The sequence below is a fragment of the Clarias gariepinus genome, chromosome 22 (assembly GCF_024256425.1).
Source record: "Clarias gariepinus isolate MV-2021 ecotype Netherlands chromosome 22, CGAR_prim_01v2, whole genome shotgun sequence".
In the NCBI taxonomy this organism is placed as follows: domain Eukaryota; kingdom Metazoa; phylum Chordata; class Actinopteri; order Siluriformes; family Clariidae; genus Clarias; species Clarias gariepinus.
The window spans coordinates 12,801,202-12,826,065 of NC_071121.1; the positions used below are offsets into that span (position 1 = coordinate 12,801,202).

The window sequence follows — 24,864 nt, forward strand, 5'->3', positions numbered from 1 at the left end:
CTTTGTAGTTAGAATACGTTTATATTTCTGTCTTGAAATAGGGTCCTTATTGAAAAAGAAAACTTTTTTATATAAACTCTCCTATGTTTAGGTGCTTTGTTTCTCTGTGAATTATATATAGTGTAATCATTATGGTGGCTCAGTGGTAGGTCTTTTGCCTGCCATACGGAAGGCCCGGGTTCGATTCCCAGTCACTGGATGTAGCGCTGGTCCCAAGCGAAGATAAAATAGGAGTGTTTAATCGTGTGTAAAATTGATCTGAAAATTGATTTAAATCACGCAACTTTCCCGTCATAGAATGCACCGCTCATGGTTGCTTAGCAACGGCAGACGCGCCGCCACGCCACTTGGGGAAGCTTTCCCAATCCGCCAGACTTTCAACAGTTCGGCAGGTTTTCTCACCAGTCCCGCAGATTTCCAACAGTTCCGCAGTTTTAGACGTGGAGTGAACGACCATTTACGGTATGGTTGAAAATAATTTTCCTATTAAATTCAAATAATTTTTTTTTTCAAATACAAAGCTAAACACAGTATGATATGCGGTGAAAAACTTATACGCCCGCACGTGACCTAAAGTAGAGTAGAGAAAATAGAGTATTCAAATAAAAAAATAATATGTGAAATAGAAAAAATATCAAAATTAATAAATCTATTTAAAAAAAACTTTTTTTTTCATTAATGGGCTCGAAGGCTGTCGCGTGACTGTGGCTTCTTATATTAGCCTTAAATTTGGTCGTCATAAACATATAACATGAAGCCACCACACCTTTTTTGTGCCATATGGTTTAGGCAGTTAACTTGAAGTCTGACTGGAACCTTTTCTTAGACTAAGCCTGCTTTGTGTTTTGACTGTCTTTGGGCCATTCACGTGTTGCATCTTTTACGGTTTCAATTGTGAAATTTTAAATGGAGACGTGCTTACAATAGAGAGCGATAGAGATCAGCCGGTGGAATTCTCCGTGTTTTCTTCGTGCTTGAAAATGGGAAGCGCCCAATCTTGTCCACGAAAAAAATTAGTAACAGAGCTTAACAAGGGATTTTTCGGTGCTGGAAATCAATTTAAATCACGCAGCTGCCTTGATCGCGGCGTCGTGGTTGCTTAGCAACGGCAGACGCCACGCCGCTTGGTGAAAATTTTCCCACAATTCTGCAGATTTTCAACAGTTCGGCAGGTTTTTTCACCACTCCTGCAGAATTTCAGCAGTTCCGCAGATTTTCAACATTTACACAGTTTTTCCACGCGTTTTAAGACGTGCCGTCGACGACCCCTTACGGTATGGAGTATTTTTTTTTATTTTAAAATATTTTTTTCATTACATTGTCTTGTTTTGTTAAGATACATTCTTTAATCGGTTTATTCAGGCATAAAACTACACTTATTTACGCTCACGGTTATTTTGTTTCGACATAAAAATGACACAAGATTTTTTTCACTTGTAGTTGATTTTTTTTGTAAAACATCTGTAATTTTTGTCATACTGAAAGTTGGAGCTGTTTAGGTTCATAAGCAATAATTTACAGGCAAACAGTACAATTTGCTTTTTAATTAACTAGGATGTATATTGAATTTTGAATCTTTTTGACTGTAAGTTGCTGTAAGTTAGAGTTGCTTTGGTTTCTTCCGCTAGGTCGATATATGTCTTCATTTGTTTTACGTGATGACTCTGTCTACTGCTTTATTAAATATTGTTTAAATATTTTTTTTATGTTTTATTATTTTTACTATTTTATCTTATTATTTTATTTCTTGTTTGAATTTTGGACGGTGAACTTGGGTGATCCGGGGACCTTTAAATAATATTAACTTTGAGAACGCCCTGATATTAAATGCGTCACAGTATCAAATGCTTGTGCGAGGTCATAGAGGTTACCATGGTGATAGCTTGCGCATTATTTATTTGAGTGAGCTTTGACTCGGAGTTCTGTCAAAAACATTACATTTGTTGGGACCAGGACCTATATTGGGTTCTTCATAGTCACTGGAAAAAGCCACGGAAAGGTTGTGTAAAGTCCGAGTCGGTGCGCTGGTGTGCAATTTTTATTAGGACATTTTCATGAATAATATTAAATGTTTGATTACTAACTTTTCCTGGAATACCTTTAGTGCCTTGTAAATATATATTTTATCTTACAAGACTCGTTTCCACCTAAACACCGACATTAACTTCCGCAGTGTACTAAGTACAGGAGGGCGGATGGCATACGCATGCGCAGAGGAGTCTGGCATTTTTTAAATCCCCACCTGCATTCCGACAAGCACGTTCCCTGCTCTAAGGTGATTGGTCAGCTTTATGGGCGGAACCCTTTGAAGTGGAACTGTTTGCCAACCCTTGCGCCGGAGGTCGAATTTGTCCCAATAGGAGTGTGAAAAGAAATGAAAGCTTCCATCGGAAAGCAAGCAGGTTCGGTAGCTAGCTAAATAGCCTAGCGTATCTTTGCCAGGCTGCTGTGGTGGGTTCTGGTAGGTTGGCAAGAAATGTCGGATTCACAGTCGGACACTAACTGGCGTCCTGCTCAGTCTTTCGATCATGTCGGAGAGCAAGACATAGCGCTCATAATTATCTGAGTAAGTAGCAAGCAGCTTTAGCCGTAACGCTCTGTTCTGTAGTGCTTTATTGTGACTTGGGCCGCTTCTGCACGCTAACAGGGCTGCTAGCTAGCGAGCCGAGTGCCTGTGGTAACCCAGGACTGACGTAGTTGTCTCAGCTAGGGCTGAATAGGAGAAGGGCTGATAGCTTCAAATTATATTACATGAACCCTAATGTTTATTCTGTTGTTAGTTTTGTTTATAGATGTGCTTTTATAGTTATATATGGTTTGTTTATTTACGTATTGTTTGAAGCTGGGTGTGTGTTAAAGAATAGTGACGTTTGGTTGTAATAAGTTCTGTAGTATTGCAGCTAGGCTAGATGAAATTAAATTACATCCGCTGACTGTACAAACAAAACGTTTAAAGATATTGTCCAACGCGATATATTGAGCTAATTTTGTATATGTAATAATGTATATGTATATGATGACGACGATGATGATGGAACAGTACTGTACTGTGCCGAAACAGGTTCCTATAGTTACGTAATTGCTCTGTGGGCGGGGCCGCGCTGCGGTGCGTGGGAACAAGGGGCGGGACCAAACGAAATATTCTTGTTCAACAGCCTATTTTCTCATACTTTACAGTAGATTCTAGAAAGCAGCTGTTAGACCGTGTGGTTCAAAAGCTTTTAGACGACAAAACACCGCAGAAGTATTTTTAAAGTTCGCGTGAAGCCCGGACAGGATTTCCGTATGGGTAAGCAGGGTTGATCTTTAACTTTGTGGTTCAGCAGGTTGTCATGTGTGTTGTTTACAACAGAGATAAAGCGAGCTTCTACTCTACATCGTCCAAGAGCGCTCGTGGTATTATTATTATTATTATTATTATTGTTGTTGTTGTTATCATCCAGTTAATTTCTGACTAAGCTTTCCACTGGTTTAGACTTTACAGATCCCGGGGATGTGCTGCATTTTAGATGGCTTCGTGAGGATTTTTCGCATTCTGTTCTCATTGACTGTGCTGGCCTTTAGGGCACGCATTCTTCTTCAGTGAGTTGCGTGTTGTCAACAGTCCATAAGCGCTGCGTTTATTGCAGCTCTGTAGCATCTCGTGCTCTTAATAATTCGTGATACAGCCTTGGTGAAGTGCCGAGTTCGTTTAAAAATAAATAAAAATCGATTACGCAGGAGATTAAACACGTGATTTGTTTGGGTCCTGATTTCCACCAGGTTTGATGAAGCAGTGGTGAGCCGAGCTGCTCCGCTTAACCACGTGTTTGCTGCTCAGGCTGCGTGTCTGACTTCACGCACAACTGCGCCGTTTTCATTTTCATTGTTGGGGATTTTTTCCCCCAGTAAATTGTGAATTTACGTGGTTTCTGTTACTCCCCGAGAACGCTGTTTATACAGACTGTTTGTGTCACCCGTTATAATTGTCTGTTCGGGATGATGTGCAGAGCCACGCATTGTGTGTACTCTTCACGCGCACTGAACGTGTACATGCTGGACACGCGCTCCTTTATTTACTCCAGCTCGTATTTCCGTCCTCATGTCCACTTTAGATGAAATCTTAATTTCAATCACAGTGGATAGCTTTGCCAGAGTCTTAGAGAAGGGAAAAGGGTCCTTTTTTTTGTTTTTCATCAGAGGCAGGTGATAAAGGGCACCATCTGCTGCTTTGAACAACCAAATTAATCACTGGAGTTAGAAGCAAAAGGTGTTTCTTTACAAAAGCTAAAGAAAAGGCATGATATAACACGATCAATGTGATAAATATCACAATAAGCATTTCTGAGTAAGCGTATTGTGCCTGTCTTTAGAGGCACAATAAGCTATTCCTGGGTATTGCTATAGCCATGTGTCCTTACTCTCTGTAATAATGTAAAACAAAAAAGAAAATCTAAGCATGTTTTTTTTTGTACCAATTGTTTCACTTCCCAGGTCACCAGTAAAATTAACTTTAACTCTGAACTTGTTTTTGCTTATGGCAGAACTGAAATATTGCCAGATTTTTACCTAAATAAACAAATAAAAATAATGATCTTTTCCTCCTCCTGTTCAGAGACGTCTGTTAGTGCATGTAAGCACTCTCACTAATCACTTTTTTTATTTTTTATCTGTCCACAGTGACCAAGATCTTGCACCATCCTTGATTGTATCTGTTTACGCCGGATAAGAAAGCAGAGAAAATCAATTAAGATCGGAGGTCGACCTGGCTCAAGATCCGTGATGAGATAGCCAGCCTTTACACAAGCCTGAGTAAAGACTTGAGCATTTGTGTGCTGTTCCTCAGACACTGACGAGCAAGCGGGAACGGTATCCAGCACCACATAAACTGACATATTACACTGAATAATGTCTTACTACAACAGAGAACTTGTCGTGTACTTCATCAAGTACAAGCTCTCCCAGAAAAACTACCCCTGCGACCACATTGGGCTCACGGAAGATGTGAACGGCCAGGTGGAGGAAGAGAACGCGGCGGGAGCGGGAGAGTTGGAGACGCCGACAGCAGTCGTTAACGGCTCCATAAACGGCACAGCATCGGCAGGCACTCCACCGCGATCGCCAACTTTGTCCCCTCAAAGGCAGGTGAATGGCGGCGCAAGCCTGGAGGCAGTAAAGGAGGCGCTGCGTGACTCTGGCAATGAGTTCGAGCAGCGCTATGCACGCGCCTTTAGCGACCTGTCGTCACAGTTGCATATCACTCCAGTCACGGTGTACCAGAGTTTTGAGAGCGTGATGGACGAGGTGTTCCGCGACGGCGTCAACTGGGGCCGTATCGTGGGCTTGTTCGCTTTTGGAGGTGCCCTCTGTGTCGAGTGCGTGGAAAAGGAGATGAGTCCGCTAGTGGCACGTATCGCCGAGTGGATGACCGTCTACCTGGACAACCACATCCAGCCCTGGATTGAAGAGCAAGGAGGATGGGTGAGTGAAATGCTTAATCATTACAAACCTTCTGACCATTCTCATGCTTTCGGCATTCAGTTTAAATGTTTGTGGTGGTGTTGGTTTTTTTTGATGACATTTTGTACTTTACCACAAATGACTGATCCCGTTGTTATCTTAGAGCTCAGCTCTTGTAATTAGATGTCCTGATTACACGTTTACAGCGTTTAAAAGAAGGTAATGTCAGATGTTATTGATCACATACTGACGATAACCCCAGTGTTTGTGTAAACATGTTTTGCATTTGCTTAATGTTCTGCCCCCCCTGGGTCGAGATCAGAGCTGTTTTTAGTGTCTGTCCTCTCCTGGGTCTGGGTGGGGGCTTTAAACGGCACAGAACTGAAAGGGACAGAGAGATAACGCAATGGTCAGAGAGTGGGCTGGTCAGCTGAACATTGATCATCTCAGCTGCTCTTTAGCTAAATCAAAAATCAGCAGAGCAGTGAACATCACATGTACGCTACATGGTGAGGGACGGTCCCTATGCTGCTCTATTGTTTTCCCTGCTGGTATTCCATTGTTCTGGCTTTTTTTCCCACAATTTGTGTTTTTTTTTTTTTTTTTTTCCTCTTTCTTCTTTGGTCATCCAGAGAGTAGATAAAAACCCACGCTGTCAGCGAGGTCATGTGCACCGTGCTTTGTGGAGATGCGATATAAAAAGCAATTCTTTCCCTTTGTGGTGAGAACCAGACGACCAGCTGGCCCACTGGGAATATCTTATGGAAGTACTTGTCTAATAGGAAAGGTCATTTCGCGGCCGTTCTCTGATTGGGAGCCGTTGCATGTAATGTCTCTCTGATTGGGGAACTCGTACTGCGCGTGCTGTTCGATGCTCAGATGCCTTGAGTTTCCATTCCGAGGCATTGGACGACATGAAACACTTCCACACCGACTTGTGTTTCCCCCCAGTTGCAAAACGTCCTAACTCGTTGCCTCAGAGGACATAGTGTCCAAACCATTCTCAGGAACACAAAAACAACATGTCAGGCATATTATGAACTAGAGTCCGTCCTGGCCTTAAAATGAATTTACTCTCAGGTATAGCCAAAAAAAACAAACAAAACCAAGATAGTCTTCGCCCTCCCGGCTGAATGGTAGTAGTAGCCTTAATATTGGAGCCCCCTAGTGATGGGGAGGAATTGGCCACGACTAAATTAGGGAGAAAATTGAAAAAAAAAAAAAAAAACCAAAAATATTTAAAAAAAAAAAACAAAAACAAACAATGATTTGTTTTTACCAAGAAATTCACTTTGTCACTCTAGTGAGTATCGGCATTTAGTATTGAATGAGACAAAAATGGCTGAATGAAGTCATCCTGTAGGATTTAAAAGAGAAATACTTATTTCACTTCTTCTTCCCCCGAAAGAAGCAGGCGTGTGGTTGTGATGTCACTTCCTTTTGTGGTAAACGAAAGTAGGTCTGTAAGTCTGATGAGGAGGAGACGAGCACGAATATGGTGCATGAACATCCTTGAATGTAGGCCAGGTACCCTCAGAGACACACTCACACACACAATGTTCATTATCTTTCTCTTACACACACACAAGCATGCTGTTAACACCGGACCCCCAACTAATTGCTGGTTGAATTTGTCTAATGGGTGGAATTGATCAGCTACTCTGGTACCGTGTGGTTGCATGGGTCGTTAGTGGCAGCTGTAGCGTCTTTCACGGGCAAGCAAGCAGACGTGTACACTTCTAGAGGGGGAAATGAGTTCACGAAGCGCACTGAAGACATAATTTTCATGTTCTCATAAAGAGCAGGTGTGCTTAAAAAACCGAAAAAAACAGCGTACATTCAGGGCTGGACTGCTGTTACAACACCAACGTTCAACTCGTCATAGTACCAAAAATGTCTGTTCTTTTTGTCTGACTTGGCAATATGGCATTTAACAAACGCGGACCCACACACACACACACACACACACACACACACATACACGGCTGTGAGGAAGCCGTTGACAGCTGTGGGCTGCAGGTGTGTCTGAGTACCTGAGTATATCTGTGCATTTAGGTGCTTTTTTCTCTCTTTCTCTCTCTCACACACACACACACACACACGTATAGGCACACTGTCTCTTCTGCTGCAGTGTTTTAATGAATTGCTACAGTGCCATTGTTCCTCAAATGCTTTCCCGTCCTCGAGCTCCCTCTTTCCCTCTGCTCCGGTTTTTGGCTCTTAATTAGTTTTACAGGGAAAAGTCGATGGAATTAAAGCGTCACAGTAAACGGAGTTGATGGAGTTGATGGAGAGGTGTTCAATCAGGCATCCACACTAATATCTCAAGGATCTTGTTAGCTGTGGTTGTGAGCTGTGTGTGTGTGTGTGTGTGAGAGAGAGAGAGAGAGAGAGAGATGGTTGCTGAGGTGAATTCCTTGAGGGAGGGGCTAGTTGAATGAATAATAAGTAAGTGTGCCCTGAGTAAACGTCTTCCTGTAGACAGACGGATATCGCATAAATCATATTCAACCCACGGGTGAGTGTAAGAATGACAAGTAGAGGCTGGGGGGAGGCAAGGGTAGGAGAGAGAGAGAGAGGGAGTAGTACAGACTTCCACATGTTCTCTTTCCATCTTTGGAGGAGGTTTTGTCCTTTATTTCTCCTTCAGAGTGTATGTGCGTGATGGGGTGGGAGGGGGCGATGTCGTCCTGTGGCAGTTCCCCTAAAGCTCTCATTAGCACAATGTCCAAACAGGGTTCTTCGCCCTAGTGTCACAGCTCTCATCCCTGCCAGACCACTCATGTCTAAACGCACTGCCTGTGTCCTTAATTAAACACACACACATGCACATACACACAGACCAAACAGTTACACAGGCAAGCAGGGACTCACTGAAGCATACGTTTAAATAAGGGCTATATTTATCTTTTTTAAAAAATTTTTATTGCTGTCCCAATAATAAGTAACATATCTCTGATTTCTATTCAAACTCTAGTTCCTCTACAGTGTCCCCACCCCTCTGTCTCTCTCTCTTTCTCTCTCTCGCTGCTTCCTAAGGTATTTGTAAAAGAATATGCTGTGTGGATTCGTCCTCCCTACCTGCCTTGACCTAGTGATTCCCTGTCCTGCATCACTTTGTCTTTCTTTCTCTTCATCTTATTCTCTTTTTGTCTCTGTCTGCATATATCCGTCCCTGTTCTTTCCTTCGTCATCATCTCTTTTTGCTTTTCTGTCACTCTTAGTTCTCTCTCTCAGTTCTCCCTGCCTGTTTTTCTGCCTGTCGGATTTTCTCACGCGGGTAGACGTGTTGCAGATCAGACATGCAACAACACGCGTGCGCCGTCGTCATAGATTTGCTGTTTTTGTACTTCCACATCCTTCTGATTTTCATCCACGAATCAGTCATTGGCAAGTTTGTGCAAATTTTATTTCTTTAAAGCAGTGAGCGTCTTTTTTGTAATATTCTTCTTCACCACCGCTGTTGCTCAAACATTAAAATTTTTGGGAATGTGTTCTTATTTAATTATTTTTTTGGGTTTTTCCAATTTTCTTCCCTAATTTAGTCGTAGCCAATTCCTCCCCGTCACTAGGGGGCTCCCACATTAAGGCTACTACTACCACTCAGTCGGGAGGGCCGAAGACTATCCCGTGTTTCCTCCGAAACACGTGACGCCAGCCGACCAGATCGAACTGCTCGCTCACGCACCGTTAGGGGTGGAGTAACACACTCGGAGGAAAGCGCTAGCCACTCCTTCCGCGTGCGTGAGCTCACAGACGCCCCTGATTGGCTGTAGAGCCGTGATTAATGTGGGAGCGCAAGTACCTCTCATCCCTCCCCCCTGAGAGAGCTCGGCCAATCAGCCCTCTCTGTGCCTTCGGCTGTGAAAGGAAAACAGCATCACCCGGGGTTCGAACCAGCGATCTCCCGATGATAGGGAAAGCACTTTGCCACTGGGAATGCGTTTCTTAAGGGTTAACATTCTTTTTTTTTGTGCACATCTGGAACTGCGGCGTAACTGTTTTAGGCTGATCCTTGATGTGGAGTCTTAAGAAATCTGTACAGAAATTCAAACAATGATCATACTAGCCATAAAAAAAGCCCAAAAAACCCAATGGCTGTATGGTCTGTATAACCTGTTTTATCCATGATTTATACAATGGTCAAAGACATAAACAGCAAATAAGAATAGCTAGTTTGTTGTTGCAGAACTGTGTGTCCTTATTGGTAAATACTATTATTTTTTCGTTTATGGCTACGTTCACTTTACAAGCCCCATTGTTCAATTCAGTTTTTTTAAGTTATTTTTTATTTTTTGTAAGATCGGAATTGCATGTCCTGATGGGTCACATGCGTAATTACAAGTGACTTGTTTGTTTCTCTTAAGTTGGACACGCCTGATCTGCGTCTGCGCTAAAACGCGTCATATTTGTTTAACCGTTTATTTATTACAAACAATGGATGTGATGCAAAAATTTGCTTGAGATTTGGGTGTCTATGATGGCAAGCAGTTAGTTAGCAAGCAGTTAGTTAGCCCAGAAGTAATAAAGCCAGATGCTTCACTTTAGCTGTCTTAGTATCTGTTGCCAACACTGCTGCGAAATCCCTATGTTGAAGACGCTGACTGATATCAAGAAGGAACCCCATGCGTGAATTCCGAAACTGCCCGTTCTCCTTCAGGTCACATGACCGCATATCGGATATGTATCCGGCCTAGAAGCGCATATGAAAGTGACTCAGATCTCACCTGAAAAACAGATTTGTGTGTTCAACAAGTCTGACTCTTTAGATGGAAAATATGAAGACATGATGATTGGCACAGCACTATATATATATATGTGTGTGTGTGTGTGTGTGTCTTTGCGTATGTATAATTTATTAAAATAGTGCAACTCGTATTCACAACAGGTTAAGTGACATATTTCAAGCCTTTTTCTTTTTTTTTTTTTTATTTCGATGATTTATGGCTACCAGTTCAGAAAAATCAAAATCCGTATCCTTTCACACCGAGCTTAAAATAATATAAAAAGTGTATAATATTGCTCAAAGATTAGCAGTCATTCACATTTACATATGAAGATGCATTTGGGTTATTGAATATTTACATATGTGTGTGTGTGTGACGGAAAGCATGTTTTTTTTTTTTCCCTCATCATTTATTTGATTTATAGTCTAGCTGTTACGGCGTGTTTGGTCGGTGGACAACCTGCAATGTGCACGTGGTTGTCTTAAACAAAGACACAGAGGACATGCATGCATGCACACACACACCCCCACACCCTGCAGTGGTCCAGGTGAAAAGCTCTGAGAGATAGCGGAGAGCTGATGATCTAAACGAATTATGGATCTCTCGCTACATCCCCTCCAACGCCCCCACAGACAGATTAGCTTCATACAAATCGTCCCATCAGCACAGCCTCCTTCATTTTAGACCGATGTTTCCTTTCTCTGAGGGGACCAGCTGTTTGTTATCCTGTAGCAACTTTGTCCAGCACAGCTTCCGTAGACTGGTTCGGGAAATCGAGTCTAGTCGACATCGTAGCTTAGCATTGTTTTGAGATATGGTTGAGAGTTTGTGTTTGTGTGTAATATGGTTGGATGGTTTGTGTTTACGTGTGTGTGGTGTGGACTGACTTGGATTAAACAGATGGTAAGGTTCAATCTGCTGCCGTCGCTGCTGCTAAATCTTAACCTGTTTGTGTCGAGAGAGGGAGATTGAGAAAAAAGTGGTGAGGATAAAACAACAAGCTTGGCCAGGGAAAACCGCTCCTTCGAGGCGACTGAGGACGAAGGTGAAATTTCAGCATGGGCATGAAGGAGCGAGGGGAAGGCAATCTAATCGTACGAGAGTCCCTATCTTGTGATTCGTGTTTACTCGTAATACACGGCGTTGAGATCAAGAGCTCGACTTTAATTTGTTTCATGAGATTCGATAATAATGGAAATGAACTGAGAGGCGTGTGAGGGGTTCTTAGTGGTTGGGAAGGGGGGGCAGTCAGCGTCTATCTGCTTGCATTTCACAGATTGCGGTTCGTCACCAGCGAGATGAGTCACCCCGAGTGTGTTTGTATGTGTGTGTGAGAGCGCATCGCATTGCATTTGGAGAAAAGGGGTTTTATTCTGTAGAGTGAACATGCCCAACTGGGTCTCACACTCACAGAGCTTCAGCTCCACTCCTGACTATTAATAGTCTTGTCTCGTTTTCACAGACACACACACACACACACACTCACACACACACGCACACATTTACTTACTGTCACTCTATTTGTGTGCTAATCAGTCTTGTGGAAGAGCGATCTGCAGTTTTGAATCTCCCTCCTAATGCACTTGCACTGACATTAGCCAGCATCATGGGACTTGACCAGTATCAGTTGGATGTCCATAACAGGGAAGAGCAGGTCAGTGTGCACTGGTGTGGTGGACCTCCTCCAGAGCGATATGTCAAAAATAACACCTTTTTATTTATAGGTGAAATAATAAAAATTTAAAAAGATTATACCGTTGATATGTGAAAGGCAGCTTTTCTTCCACAGAGTGCCTGAATCGCTTACATTTAGTTTCCTCCCTCAGTGACAGCCAGCATGAAATGAGAAAAGTCAGATCATGGGTGGTTCCTCAGTAACGGTTGAATCCCAACTATTTGGAGCCAAACAAGCTAAACGGGCCGTTCTCTTTGTGTGGCTGGGATGCCATACTCTCTCTCTCTCTCTCTCTCTCTCTCTCTCTCTCTCTCCGCGTTAATCACAGCACTGCTAGCCCTGTTGTTGTGGCGCGGACAGCAGTTTAAAAAAATACACCTGAAGCCAGGTCTCACCCTGCTAGGCTTGTCACTGTTATTTAACAGAAGGCCAAGGGATCGCCTAAATTATTGTTTAACTACCATAGTTGTCGTCTGCCTTCTTTAAAATATAAGTAATTTATTTTTGCATCCTTATGTAACCTGGGTTTTAGATTTAGGCAGAAAAAAATTGGGAATTATATTTATTGTGTTTATGAGCAGGACATTTCATTAAAAATACATTTTTTATAAACAAAGTATTATTATTTTTTTATTTGTTAGCCACATCGAACTACCTCAAGCTAACTAAAAGCTTATTCATCTAAATAGTTGATTTAGTCTTTCAGTCACTACTTTATTTGACAATCGAAATGGCCACTAGTGCAAAGACTCGTGAGCTTATTAGGGAAGCGTAGCCCAATATTCCCAGCATTCCTAGTTAAGGAAGCAGAGTGATGTATGTACTGTATGCCTTGCTGTGCCATGTGTCTCCAGTCAGCCTCTGGCAGTGTAGTGCAGTGACTGTCACATTAACTGTTCTCTGCATGTTTGTGTGTGCGTGTGTGTGTGTGGCTGAGCACTAGATTGTAATGCAAGTGAACCAAGGATGAGTCACAATCCCTGCTTGAACCGGCTTTGTCTGTAAATCAGGCCATCAACAGTTTCTCTTATTTATTTGCTTCCTGTCTCTTTTCTGCTCTTGCTCTATTTCACTGTCCTGCCCTGTCGGCCTTCGGCCCTTCTCCATATCACACTTTCACTTTTGCGGTTTCCTTTTGTCCTAGTTCATGTTTAAGCTCCAGCTCTGTTATGTTTCTAATGGTTCGTTCTCTCTCCTTGATGTCCTGTCCATTCTTGCACTCTGCCCCTGCAGGTCTGGTAAGGTCATTCCCCCTCTCTCGCTTTCACTTGGAGAGCGCATCTTTTTAAAGTAAATTTTGTGTTAATTTTACATGTAAGAATGGAAAATTCATTTTGAATTTTTAATGGTTCCAAGTTAACCGGTACATATTATATTTTCAAATTATAGCCAATGATATAAAATGTTTTTATATCAACAACCATTGGTTTTAGAATTGTATCTTTAGGCAGCCGGTCACAATAGCAAATTTGTTCCTATTTCTGTCATTTACTCGACATATTTTAAGTTACATTGATATGATGAAGTGAAAGCGGTCAAGACTTTTGCACAGTACTGTAAATAACGACCATCCTGGAAGAATCTCACACCTCTATGATGAAATAATACATTTTTAGATAACTACCTAAGTAGTGTTACTTTAAAATGTTTTAAGGTGTGTTGATTATTGCGTTTTTATTGCCATGGCTGGTCTGTTTCTCCGTTCTTCCCTGATTAATCTTTTATTATCTTCTGTAATCTTTCATTTATTACCTTTTATCATTAATGTAATTTAAATTTTTATTTTTAACGATTGGTATTCAAGATTAATCATTAAGGCTTTTTTTTAAACGATACCCGATATAAATTATTCATATTTGTGGTACAGTATGGACAGACCCCCCCCCCCTCCTTTCTCTTTTCTTCTCTTTCTTTTTCTCTCTAGCTTTCATATCCCTGGTATCATTATGAAGATATTTCTTATAAAGATGAATAAATAAATGATCAGGATTTCATCAAACATTTAACATGTAGTGTAAGTAAAGTAAACTTTTTATTTTAATATTTGCGCTAAAACTGACTTGGGATTAATTACAGTCGCTAATACACTGTGACCGGTGAACTGCACTGATAAGCTGCAGTATAATCAGTTGTCTTTCACTCTTTCTTTTTCTTAACAGTTTTCTTCATGCCTGCCTCCCAACATTAATCTCTGACTTTCAATTCCTCACATTTTTTTCCCTCTGCCTGTCTGTCTTTCTGTCTTTCTCCCTGAGATAACATGTCTCTTTGTGCTCATGTGCGCAGGCATGGTTGAGCAGAGATTGATGGTGCTAACATACCATGACTAGAACTCTGGAAAATGCACACACACACACACACACACACACACACACACACACACACACAGTCTTTGCATACAGCTCGTTATCCACAGCCTGCAGTCTGTTTCCTGCTAGACTTCCCCGTGGTTTTGCTGTATGTCAGCTTTATGGTGTTCATTCATCTCTACATTTTGTTGTATGCATTATTGTCCGGCTTCACACTAAACCCTGATCAGTTTTTGTCTTTCTTACTTAACCGTAATCAGATCAGGTGCGATACAGGTGAACAGAGCTAAAACTGACTTAGTATGATCTGGTGTGTGTGTGTGTGTGTGTGTAATATATATATATATATATTACACATACACACTCATCAAAAATAATATATATATATATATATATATATATATATATATATATATATTATTTTTGATGAGTTCTTACTTGTCTTTTATTTTATTAAAATATTTTGTCTGCTAATGTGTTCCTACTCGCCCGACTGAATACATCTATTAAAAAGAAGTAATTATAGAATAACAGGAAAGTCATGTTTAGTGAAACAAGACTGCACAAAATAAAATGCCATAACAGGGTTTTGTTCCCTGCTTAAAATATGCTGAAAATCGAACAAAATTTTCAAATAACCAGACTGTATTTACTAAAAGTAGGTATCTAGGTTATTGACACGTACAGTAAAACTAATACATATCCAGGGTATGTTTTTAATACTCACCTTGGTTAATATGTGTAATACATAAACAGTAAAATTAAGAATATTTGATAAAATCTTGATGTCATCGACATCCAAGATTTGGTGAGATTTATTAAATAGCAAGTGAGCAATAAAGTTCTTAAAGTTGATGAGCTAGAAGCGGGCAAGCGTAAGGAACTGAGAGACGTAGGATGGCTAAAAAGCTGGGTTAGAGCTTCTCCAAAATGTCAAGTCTTGTGGAATATTGGTGGTGCGCAGTGGTTTGCAATACTAAAAACCGGTCAAGAAAGGACATCCGGTGAACCTGTGAGTCATAGCGGTCCAAGGATCATTAATCTGCATTGGAAGCCAAGACTAGCCTGTTTGGGCCAAACACTTTAGGAGAGCTATTATAACACAGTTTGATGAAAAAGTTATTTCTGGATTTGGTAGGAATGTGTCGAAAGCCCTAGTGCATCACATCATCATGTTGTGTGAGGGGCTTTGTAGTCACTGACTGGTGTGCTTGGCCCCTCATGGATCTGGACCATGGATCAGTGGAACCCTGGTTTGTTGGGTCAGTTTTTATTTTTTTACATATTTGGTGCCTTTGCTTCACTTAGCTGAGTAAGTGATGGTGTAAGGATGCACTACGAAAAGAAGGCATGCAGGCTAAGACATTGTGATGTTCTACTGAAAAGCCTGTGTCAGCTTATCCGACTTATTATGTAGACTTCTTCTGAAGTGTGTATATTTCAGGTTGGCTTTGTACTGCTTGATTATATTGGGATAGTACAAAATATTGGAATAATTGTAAGTGTGTGTTTGTTATTTTCATGATTTCTCTAACCATACAAGAGCTGAAAGTTAACATGGTAACATGCAAAACAGTTTGGTGTCTCGGCCCTACTATTCTACATCGTTATCTCCTCTTTAACTTCTACATAACATACTCCTCACTCGCAAAGCCATAGACACAGACACATATCACCATAGTAACAGAAAGGAACCCTCCTTTAGACAAAGCTCTAGAGATATGACCTAAAATAGTGGAAGGGATGTGTGTGTTTTGTAGCTCAGTGATGGGAGGTAAGGCTCTCAACACTCCTCTCTTCTTAATATTGCTTTCACTAGCCAATGATATAAAATGTTTTTATATCAACAACCATTGGTTTTAGAATTGTATCTTTAGGCAGCCGGTCACAATAGCAAATTTGTTCCTATTTCTGTCATTTACTCGACATATTTTAAGTTACATTGATATGATGAAGTGAAAGCGGTCAAGACTTTTGCACAGTACTGTAAATAACGACCATCCTGGAAGAATCTCACACCTCTATGATGAAATAATACATTTTTAGATAACTACCTAAGTAGTGTTACTTTAAAATGTTTTAAGGTGTGTTGATTATTGCGTTTTTATTGCCATGGCTGGTCTGTTTCTCCGTTCTTCCCTGATTAATCTTTTATTATCTTCTGTAATCTTTCATTTATTACCTTTTATCATTAATGTAATTTAAATTTTTATTTTTAACGATTGGTATTCAAGATTAATCATTCAGGCTTTTTTTTAAACGAGAATGCAAGGCATCTAACAATCTCTCCATCACTTCAGTCCAAGGTCGTTTTATTGGCATGACTGTGCTGCTGACACTGAACACATAAGGGTGTAACGTGGTGTCGGAGGAGAAACACGAACAATATTTGCAACAGTAATAGAGATTAAAACAGATTAAATAGAAATCATTAAGATGCTGATGGTCATAATGCCATGTGACTTTCATGTCTCTTTTTGAAAAACATTATAATCGTAAATTATAGTTAACAGTCCATATACTCTGAGTGGCAGGATTTATTTTTGAAGGATCGAACCTGTTATTTAGGTGTGTGTTGCCTTGGTGTGCAAGACGACATACCATTGGGGAGTTGCCTCATAATATGGTTGAGACACAAATCTTAGCTGCACACAACTCGGTTTCTTAAAGATGAGATACGAAGTTGTGTGTATACTGTAGAACAGGACATGATTTCAAAACATGTGTTAGTTTCAGAGATGTGTTAACCACATTCAACCCTCTGGAAGTCTGCTGACCCACCAGTGATAATCTGAATCACACTGATGTCATTGACCTGTAGGGGATAAAGACGATGACCAGCGCTATCTAGGATGATGTAATTCTGGTAAACACAGGCTACACTATTGACCGATGCTCTTTGATCGATGACGGACAAACGTCCATGCCTGTCCTGTCGTGTTTTGAAAGTGCTTTGTAATTCTCAGCCATCCCCTGTCTTGTCACATATCCTGTCCAGTGACTTGTCAAAGCCATGTCTCCTTTTACTGAAGTCTACAGTACTCATGAAGACGAAAGACGATGTGCTTTCGTATTCTGTGTAAGTGACGTCATGTGTTCTGCGCGAGGAAAAACCCAGAACAAATCCAGGAATTTGCTTTCGTGTGCAAGCTCAGAGGTCATGTTTTTCTTTGAGTGCAGCTTTTTTTGATCCAAATCAGCTGATTTATTTATTTTTTTTCTCGCACCTCCCTTCCACCATAAAAATACTTTGACAAGCAGCATTCCAGCGAGTGTCAGGAAGTTCTGCCCTTCCTGCCAGCACTGATTGTTCGGTCCAGGGGGGGGGGCGGCTCAGGGGAACAAGTGGAACAGAGCTCCGCTTGTTTCCGCTAAGCTTATCCAATAAAACATGATGAATTTGAAATAGAACTGAGTTACACACAGGGACAGCGATGCCGTTTTGGGTGTCTCAGATTTCACTAATCGAGTTAATGGCTCAAGGGTGGACAATCAGCAGCCCGGGTGCCTGGAACAAGCAGATGTCATGCCACAAAGAACGTTTCCAGGCCTTACTGAACACTAACATAACTACTAACACAGCTGAGTTTTTGCCAAACTGATTGTTTATACATTCTCTCTGACTTATGACACAGACAATGGCATCTATTTTAAAAGAATGACCAGTCTGATTAATACTGTGTGTGTAAAGTGTGTGAAAGGGACACCAGTGGGTGAAAAGATTTCAAAAATGGGTGGACGGTTACCGTACTGTAATACCGGAGAAGACTTGATTGTTTGACTCCTGGGTCACTCTGAACTCTCTCTCTCTCTCTCTCTCTCTCTCTCTCTCTCACGTACACACACACACACACACACACACACACACACACTCTTTACTCATTAGTTTTCATCAGTAGCAGTCTTGCTGCATCATTACTCCTCCCAGCTCACTCATTCCTGAAACACTCAGGACGTCAGTGACTCATGCGTGCATTGTCACAGTGAGTACACACCTCGCCATAACTCTGTTGTAACCTTGGCCCCCTTCCATCATATCTGCTTGCTAACTTTAGAATTCTAGTTCGCATGTATTTCTTCTTACCTGAACAGTTCTAGCAAACACCATGTATGTATATAATAACACTGGTAGCTCAGTGGTAGGTGTTCGGCCTGGGTATATATGTATATATATATATATATATATATATATATATATGCATCTGTCTCTTTGCAGCTCCTTTACACCTTGCATATATGACTTGTATTTACATCTGGCATGTGGACGCATGTCCATCATTTCCAATAATTACCCTTTGTGATCTTTTTTTCTATGCAAATAAGATAGCCAGGAGGACTAAAGGAAGGCAGTGAGGGAATTGATTGACTGAGATTATTTTAATTATTTCTACAACATAAATGATGATAAGAACTGAACTGTCTACCATTTCTTCTTGTGTACTTTTTTTTTTTTCCTAATTTAAGATTTAATGACAGTCTCTAGTGCCAGATTGATGCATACACACTGTACAGATTCCATTCGCACCAGCTTAAAAGGCAGACACGTTTACACCTGTTTTGTTACGATACTGTGGTACAGTAAGCGCAGTATCATAACGCATCTTGTTGATATACATGCAGACATAAGGTATAATAAAATAACACCTTTTTTCTTCACTGCGACTCTGTCTGAGCCCCTTTTCTTTGCTCTGGAGAGACGTGTGCAGACACCGCTGCCTAGCAGCAGCAATCCCACTGGACACGTCTTCTAAACCCACCCATCCTTTGGGTGTTTTAGGACAGTTCGTTCGCCTGGCTGATGAGGTTTGTGTGTGTGTGTAGGTGTGGCTGTCTAGTCACCGTCACTGCTCGTACAGTATTTACTGTAACCTGTAAGGTGTTCGGGGTTGATAAGGACCTGGCTCAGAGTAGGCTAGTGTAGTGAATGCACTCTGATGATGATGAGGTATTGATGGAGGCATGTTTGGGCATGTTCACTACCTTGGTGTATGGAGTAGGATTTAATCAGGTGGCAGACATAGCTCTGAGACATGACCAGTCTGTGTAGTAGAACAGAACCTAATTAGCAAAGTGGAAAGAAGTGATTCATGTGTGTTTTATCCTTCACAGGTTTCCATGTGCACATGTGGAATCTCCAAAGCACTTTATGGTTTAGAGACTTTTCTCGTTTAGCTGTTCATGTTGCCTTTGACATCCAGTGTGTACTGATTAGGTAATCCTGTCCTAAGAGAACACTCCATTGTTGTTCAACTTTATCTCTAACCTGCCACTGTTGGAGCGTACTGTATGTGTGATTGAGTCAGACCAACATTTCGCCACGTTTCCCTGCACTGAGAAAAGAACGGAAAGCCCGCTTACTCAAAGCTTACTGAATATAAGCTCATGGGCAATCGCTGGGGCAGTTAGAATGTATTTAAAATACTCCATTTATATACAATACAATGTAAAACCACAGCCAGTACACACCAGCGGTGAAGGCCGCAGGATATGACAGGACACGAGAGAAAGTCTTTCATGCAGTTTCATTTAGCTTTCCAAAACATGACTAATACATTCAAATTTGTTTCAGTTATTTCCCCTTTTCTTGAATTTTATTTACATTTTTTCTTCTTCTCTCTTTTTTGTGCCATACATTTGCAATTCAGATGCATATAGCCATGTTAGATATTGCCACATCCCATGTACAGTCCTGACCTTGCTTAAAAGCATTTCCACATGTTTAAATTCTTTTAATGAGTGTGATTTCCACACCCATTAAAGGAGTTCCTGGGAGGCCAGGGCTTTAGACGTGAAGCAAGCAGTCCGATCATGTCCTCTGCGTGCTGAGAAAACTCTTTAGGTTGATGGTATCCAGGTTTCATGATTCTGCCGTTTTGGTTTGTCCATCTTGTTTTTCAAGCTGCTGTTTGTCGTTAATTAAGTGAATCATTTCTGTCATGTCTAAGAATCTCCTTTCTTGAATTTAGTCAGTGTTGAATTTTTCCACCACAGCCAGAATGTGGTGTTCACTTATTCCTTGGATGATTTTAGACCTCACTCAGGCAGAGTTGGAAATTTCCACTCTTTCAGCGCATGCAGTTATAGTCTGGGTTGGGTGTGAGAAAACAATTTCTTCAAACTATGACATACAATCAGCTATTTTACCCAGGCCAAGCTGTATGTCAGTTATTATCATAATAAGAGCTTAATTTTAGGCAAACCGTGCAGCCGAACTATTCAGTGAATGAATCATAATGAATCGTTTAACTGAGTGATTTGAATAAGTAAAAAAAAAAAAAAAAATGTTGTCGTTGTGAGACAGGTCACATGCCATTGTGCACTCTCGCCTGTTGTTCTCACACATTCCCCATACCTTGCATGTATGTAAAATGTGCTAGCCTGTGGGTGTGCATGAGGCAGTGTACATTGCACAGCCTTGCCTTAGTTCAGTCAATATTTGCATTCCTTCTGAAGCAGCTGATCCAGAGTCACATGGCATGATCTTCAATGAGGATCTTTAACATCCTCTTCCTCTTGAAGTCTTTTAGTCTGGGTCTGTGTTTGCATGGCTTGCCAGAGTCCTGGCTTTTTTAAAGCAAAGCTCAGTATTTGCCCTCGGGTGCAGGAATGTCAGGCAGCTTCAGGTTTGATTGTATTGCAGGCTGAGATCCTTGTTGTGCACGATAGCAGCCTGTCTGCGTTGGATTTCTTTCTTTCTTTTTTTTTTGGTACAGCTTGGCTGTTTTGACAGAATGTTTGCGAGGTTGTTGTGCTTTTCCGCTGCAGGTCCGGAGTCATGAGGTCACACTCCTGCGCTGTCACAGCACTCTTAACTCTTGCTCAAACGTTATCAGCTGCCACCACCCCTGTGCACTCACCCACCACTCCCTTTCCTCAGAAATTCTACCTCTCTCCCCTTCTGATTCTTTCTTTACTTTATTCTTAAAGACACATCATCCAGCTGTCTATCCTGCAAAACCCTTTGATCGTGCTTTCAGCAGCTTTGATCATACCAGTTCACCTTTCCTTTCCTCCTTTACTGTTTTCTCCTTTTGTCTTGCTCCCACCCTCTCCTCATTTTGTGCATACACTGTTTTTGACACTGCTGCTACAAATGCAACAGGATTTAAAGGGCTCCACTTCAGCCAGCCTCTCCCAGAGCCACTACACAATGCTCTCTCTGTCTGAGCTCTCGGCTATGCACGTGTGTGTGTGGGTCTGGTGTACATGGTGTACCTTGATGCTAAGTGGGTCTGATGTTTAGTGTATCTGCATCACAAACCATGGCTAATTTATTTTGTTTTTGTTCATGCTAAACAATTTGAGGTCATCTCGTATACTTTTTCAATTGTACGCAGAATTTTAAACCACGGCACCGACTGATGAGAAGGATTCGATAGATTTTCAATAACATTAGCTCTAACAAATGTTTCAGCAGCAAGACTTTCTAATGTACCCGTTCTAACACGGAATTGTTTCTATAGTAACAGCCTACACATAGATTCGTATGGTGAAGGCTTAATGTTTAAGAAACTTGTGCAATTGTTGGGTAATGGTTCAGGTTTCCGACATGGGAACATCTTTGTGATTTCTCAGGAATGTGACAAGAAAAACTAGTAGGAATGATAGTTGACATCATAGTAGGTGTCAATTCAATCTGTATTATACAACAGGTAATTTCGAACAATCTAATTGTATCACAATAAGTGATGATGAACAATATTTGGTAACCAAAAGGAAAATAGAAAGAGAAACTTAGGAGACTTTTGAAGTGAGTAGTGCGTCAGTATCGACCCAGAGCAATTATTGCACTGAAGGACGAAATCATCTCTGCATGCAACATCATCGGTTCTTATACAATAATAAAAGCTTTCAGTGATCTTGTATTCAGCGAATGCACAAATGTCCGGAAGTCAGATGGTTTAAGCATTTTGCAATTTGAGCATTTGTGTTTTTAAATCTTTTTTTTTTTTTTTTTTGAATCCATCCAGCCTTTATTTTCTTTTTATAGTACATTAAAACCTATTTATTTTCTGTCTGTGATAAAGTAATAGAGGCACATACAGACGCGTGTTTTTATCCAGTCCCATAGGATTTTGTTTCTCTCTGACTTCATACCAGCACAGACAGACACAGGAATTTGGAGGTGAAAGGCAATGCTGGGGGATGACATCAGTCTGCATGACTACAGCATGTGGTGTAATCAGGGTTACATGCTCCAGATATTTTTGCCGTATTTGCTGACGTTTACCTGATTTCACTGCTGGCGAATGAGGGAAGAAAAACGCAGGGGCTTTATAGCACCAAAATGTCTGTTATGATTGACTCGTTGGAAGAAAGGGAAGAAACTGATAATGGCATTGCAGACGAGCTTATCCGAGTAATAAATTCACGCGTTTTATTGAATGGCTCAGCTGAAGCTCAGTCAATCAACGACCCTCCACTTTGTTTGCTGTTTGCTTTAGAAACATGTTACAGCATTAAGCCTGAAATCCCCTCTCGGCACTTTGCATAAACCTGGTTGCTATAGAATTCAGCTCTAAAAGCGAGTTGTCGGGTCTGTACCCCTGTGTAAAGGAGCGAGCGCCTTCTGGTGGTTATATTTTGTCCCATTTTTTTTAAAACCTCACACAAGGTTGGTTAGAGAAAGGGGTGTGTTTGAAGGAGGCCTGTGATGGGCAAGTCTTTAAAGGACCCATGTGATTGGCTATAGGATCCTCAGTACTATTGGATGGTTGTGTTTATTGCTGTGGGATTCCCACTGCAGGATTTAAATTTTTTCAAAAGACCATCACATTTGTGGCCATTTCTTGATTTATTTATAAATTTATTGTAGTTTTGGATGTGATCAACATTTGCTGATGAGGCTGGTATTACTGATTTAAAGGGCTTTACTGGTGTTGTCAGTCTTTCTGAGAGATTTTGTTTTTTTTTGTCTTTATACAGGAACGGTTTGCAGAGATCTTCGGGCAAGATGCAGCAGCAGAAAGCAGAAGGTCGCAGGAAAGCTTTAAGAAGTGGCTGCTGGCAGGTGTGACGCTCTTCACGGGGGTGGTGGTGGGCTCCTTCATCGCTCAGAAGCGCCTGTAAAGATTACTGAAGACGCAGCCTCCACCCAGTATACACCTCAGACATACATGAAGGAACTTTTACCTTTTTTTGTTTTGTACTTGTTTTGTTTTTGTTTTTTTTGCCAGAAATTGTTGTTTACACCGTCCTGCTCTCGTGGTGCACTGTGGACTGTACGAGTGGCCCAAGCACAACTGTAAACTTTGTATAAACAGCCCCAAACTGATGAAAGAGGGACTGTGTTGCTACTTGGCCCAAACCAGTGACGTTGCTCAATATCATAAGACTTAGTAGATTGATTAAGTGATAATTATTTTCTTTTTTTTTAAAGAATTGATCACTTTTCAGAGACTGTCCACTTATTTCTGTTTGTTCAATGTTTAAAAAAAAAAAAAAAAAAAAAAAAAAACCTTTACTGTTCTATTCTAGTCTTTTAAAATACACACAAATATTTTATCTTTAAAGTGGACAGCAAGTAGCAATGATCCAGATCTCTTGGGAATGGAGTTGAAGCACCTGCTCACAGGTTCTAAATGGAGTCTCAGAGTTGTTCATGTTTTTTGACTCTTCTGAGGCTTGTAAAATGGACAAGAGCATGATTGAAACCTTGCACTACAGTTTAAGTCCTTTCTGATTCTAATGTGTGAGTTCTTCGCAAGGAACCTTTTCACACAGAGGGGCTAATGAGGGTAAAAGCGATTTTTGCTCAACAACTTTGGTCTTTTTTGCAAGTAGATTCTGAGCAATTCTGTAGTTTAGTGTTGAGTTCCAGGCTAATATTTGTCCAGTTTGTAATAGCATGTATGGGTTTCATGATGAGGGTCAAGATTTGTTTAAGCTTTGCAAAAAGAAAAAATTCTAAATAAGTAAAAACAAAAACTAAGTTAAATTCACCTGTTTTTTTTTCTTCTTTTTTTTCTTTTTTAATATTGCATTATTAAATTAAATTGATTTAAATTGTGGTAACTTTCTTTACACCATTGGGAGTATTGTAATGAGAGCTAGAGCTGGCCCTTTCCTCTCTGTTATTGTTGCCACACTGCATCATAAACGCGTAACATGTAATAGACTTAACCTAGATTAAAGCCAATCTCAACAAGAGTCCCTTGTGTCCTGTGTCGTTTTGGTGGTGATTTTTGTTCTGTTTGGCTTCGGAAGTTGAGAAGACCGTCAGAGCAGGTTGTCGAGGGGATGCTTGGTTAAGTCTAAGTCTTGAAATGCTAGTTTGCTGTGAATGTTAGTGAGTGAGTGGGTGGGTGCTTCTTCTGTAAGTGTACATCCTTGTTTATTTATGACAAACATAATTTTACTTTGCTATTTATACAGTAAATAAATCATTTAGCCCCCCACAACCCCTTCGCCCCGCCCAGATTTGCTTGACATCCTAATGGCTCTACTATCTCCAGTGCACCAGGGTGCTGTAAAGTGACCAAAGTATGTATGGAATGAGAAGTGTGATGCTTAAAAATGTAGAAATCTAACAAGTCATCAAATTGAAATAGTGTTTAATGACATTGAAGGCATATGTGCAAGGTTTCACATTTTATAATAACTAGGGGGAGAAAAAGTAGGTGGCCACAATGCATTTCCCAATGCATGTTTTTGAATTCAGATTTAGTTTTTTTAGTTTTTATCTGAAGAACTGATTTTGAAATTAATTATACCA

General features: G+C 40.8%; 1 protein-coding gene across 4 annotated transcripts; it reads left to right on the forward strand.

Annotated features, from left to right (window-relative positions):
- Positions 1-374: 374 nt before the first annotated feature.
- On the forward strand, positions 375-24,299 carry bcl2l1 (BCL2 like 1). Of its 4 annotated transcripts, none has more exons than XM_053482752.1 (3): positions 375-462; positions 4,660-5,460; positions 23,076-24,299. In XM_053482752.1, the coding sequence occupies exons 2-3, from the start codon at positions 4,888-4,890 to the stop codon at positions 23,217-23,219; spliced, it is 717 nt and encodes a 238-aa protein (XP_053338727.1). In that variant the 5' UTR covers positions 375-462; positions 4,660-4,887; the 3' UTR covers positions 23,220-24,299. The 4 variants fall into 4 exon arrangements, with proteins under 4 accessions (XP_053338727.1, XP_053338726.1, XP_053338724.1 ...); XM_053482751.1 differs by lacking the exon at positions 375-462 and adding an exon at positions 1,150-1,274; XM_053482749.1 differs by lacking the exon at positions 375-462 and adding an exon at positions 2,362-2,566.
- The last annotated feature ends 565 nt before the right edge of the window (positions 24,300-24,864 follow it).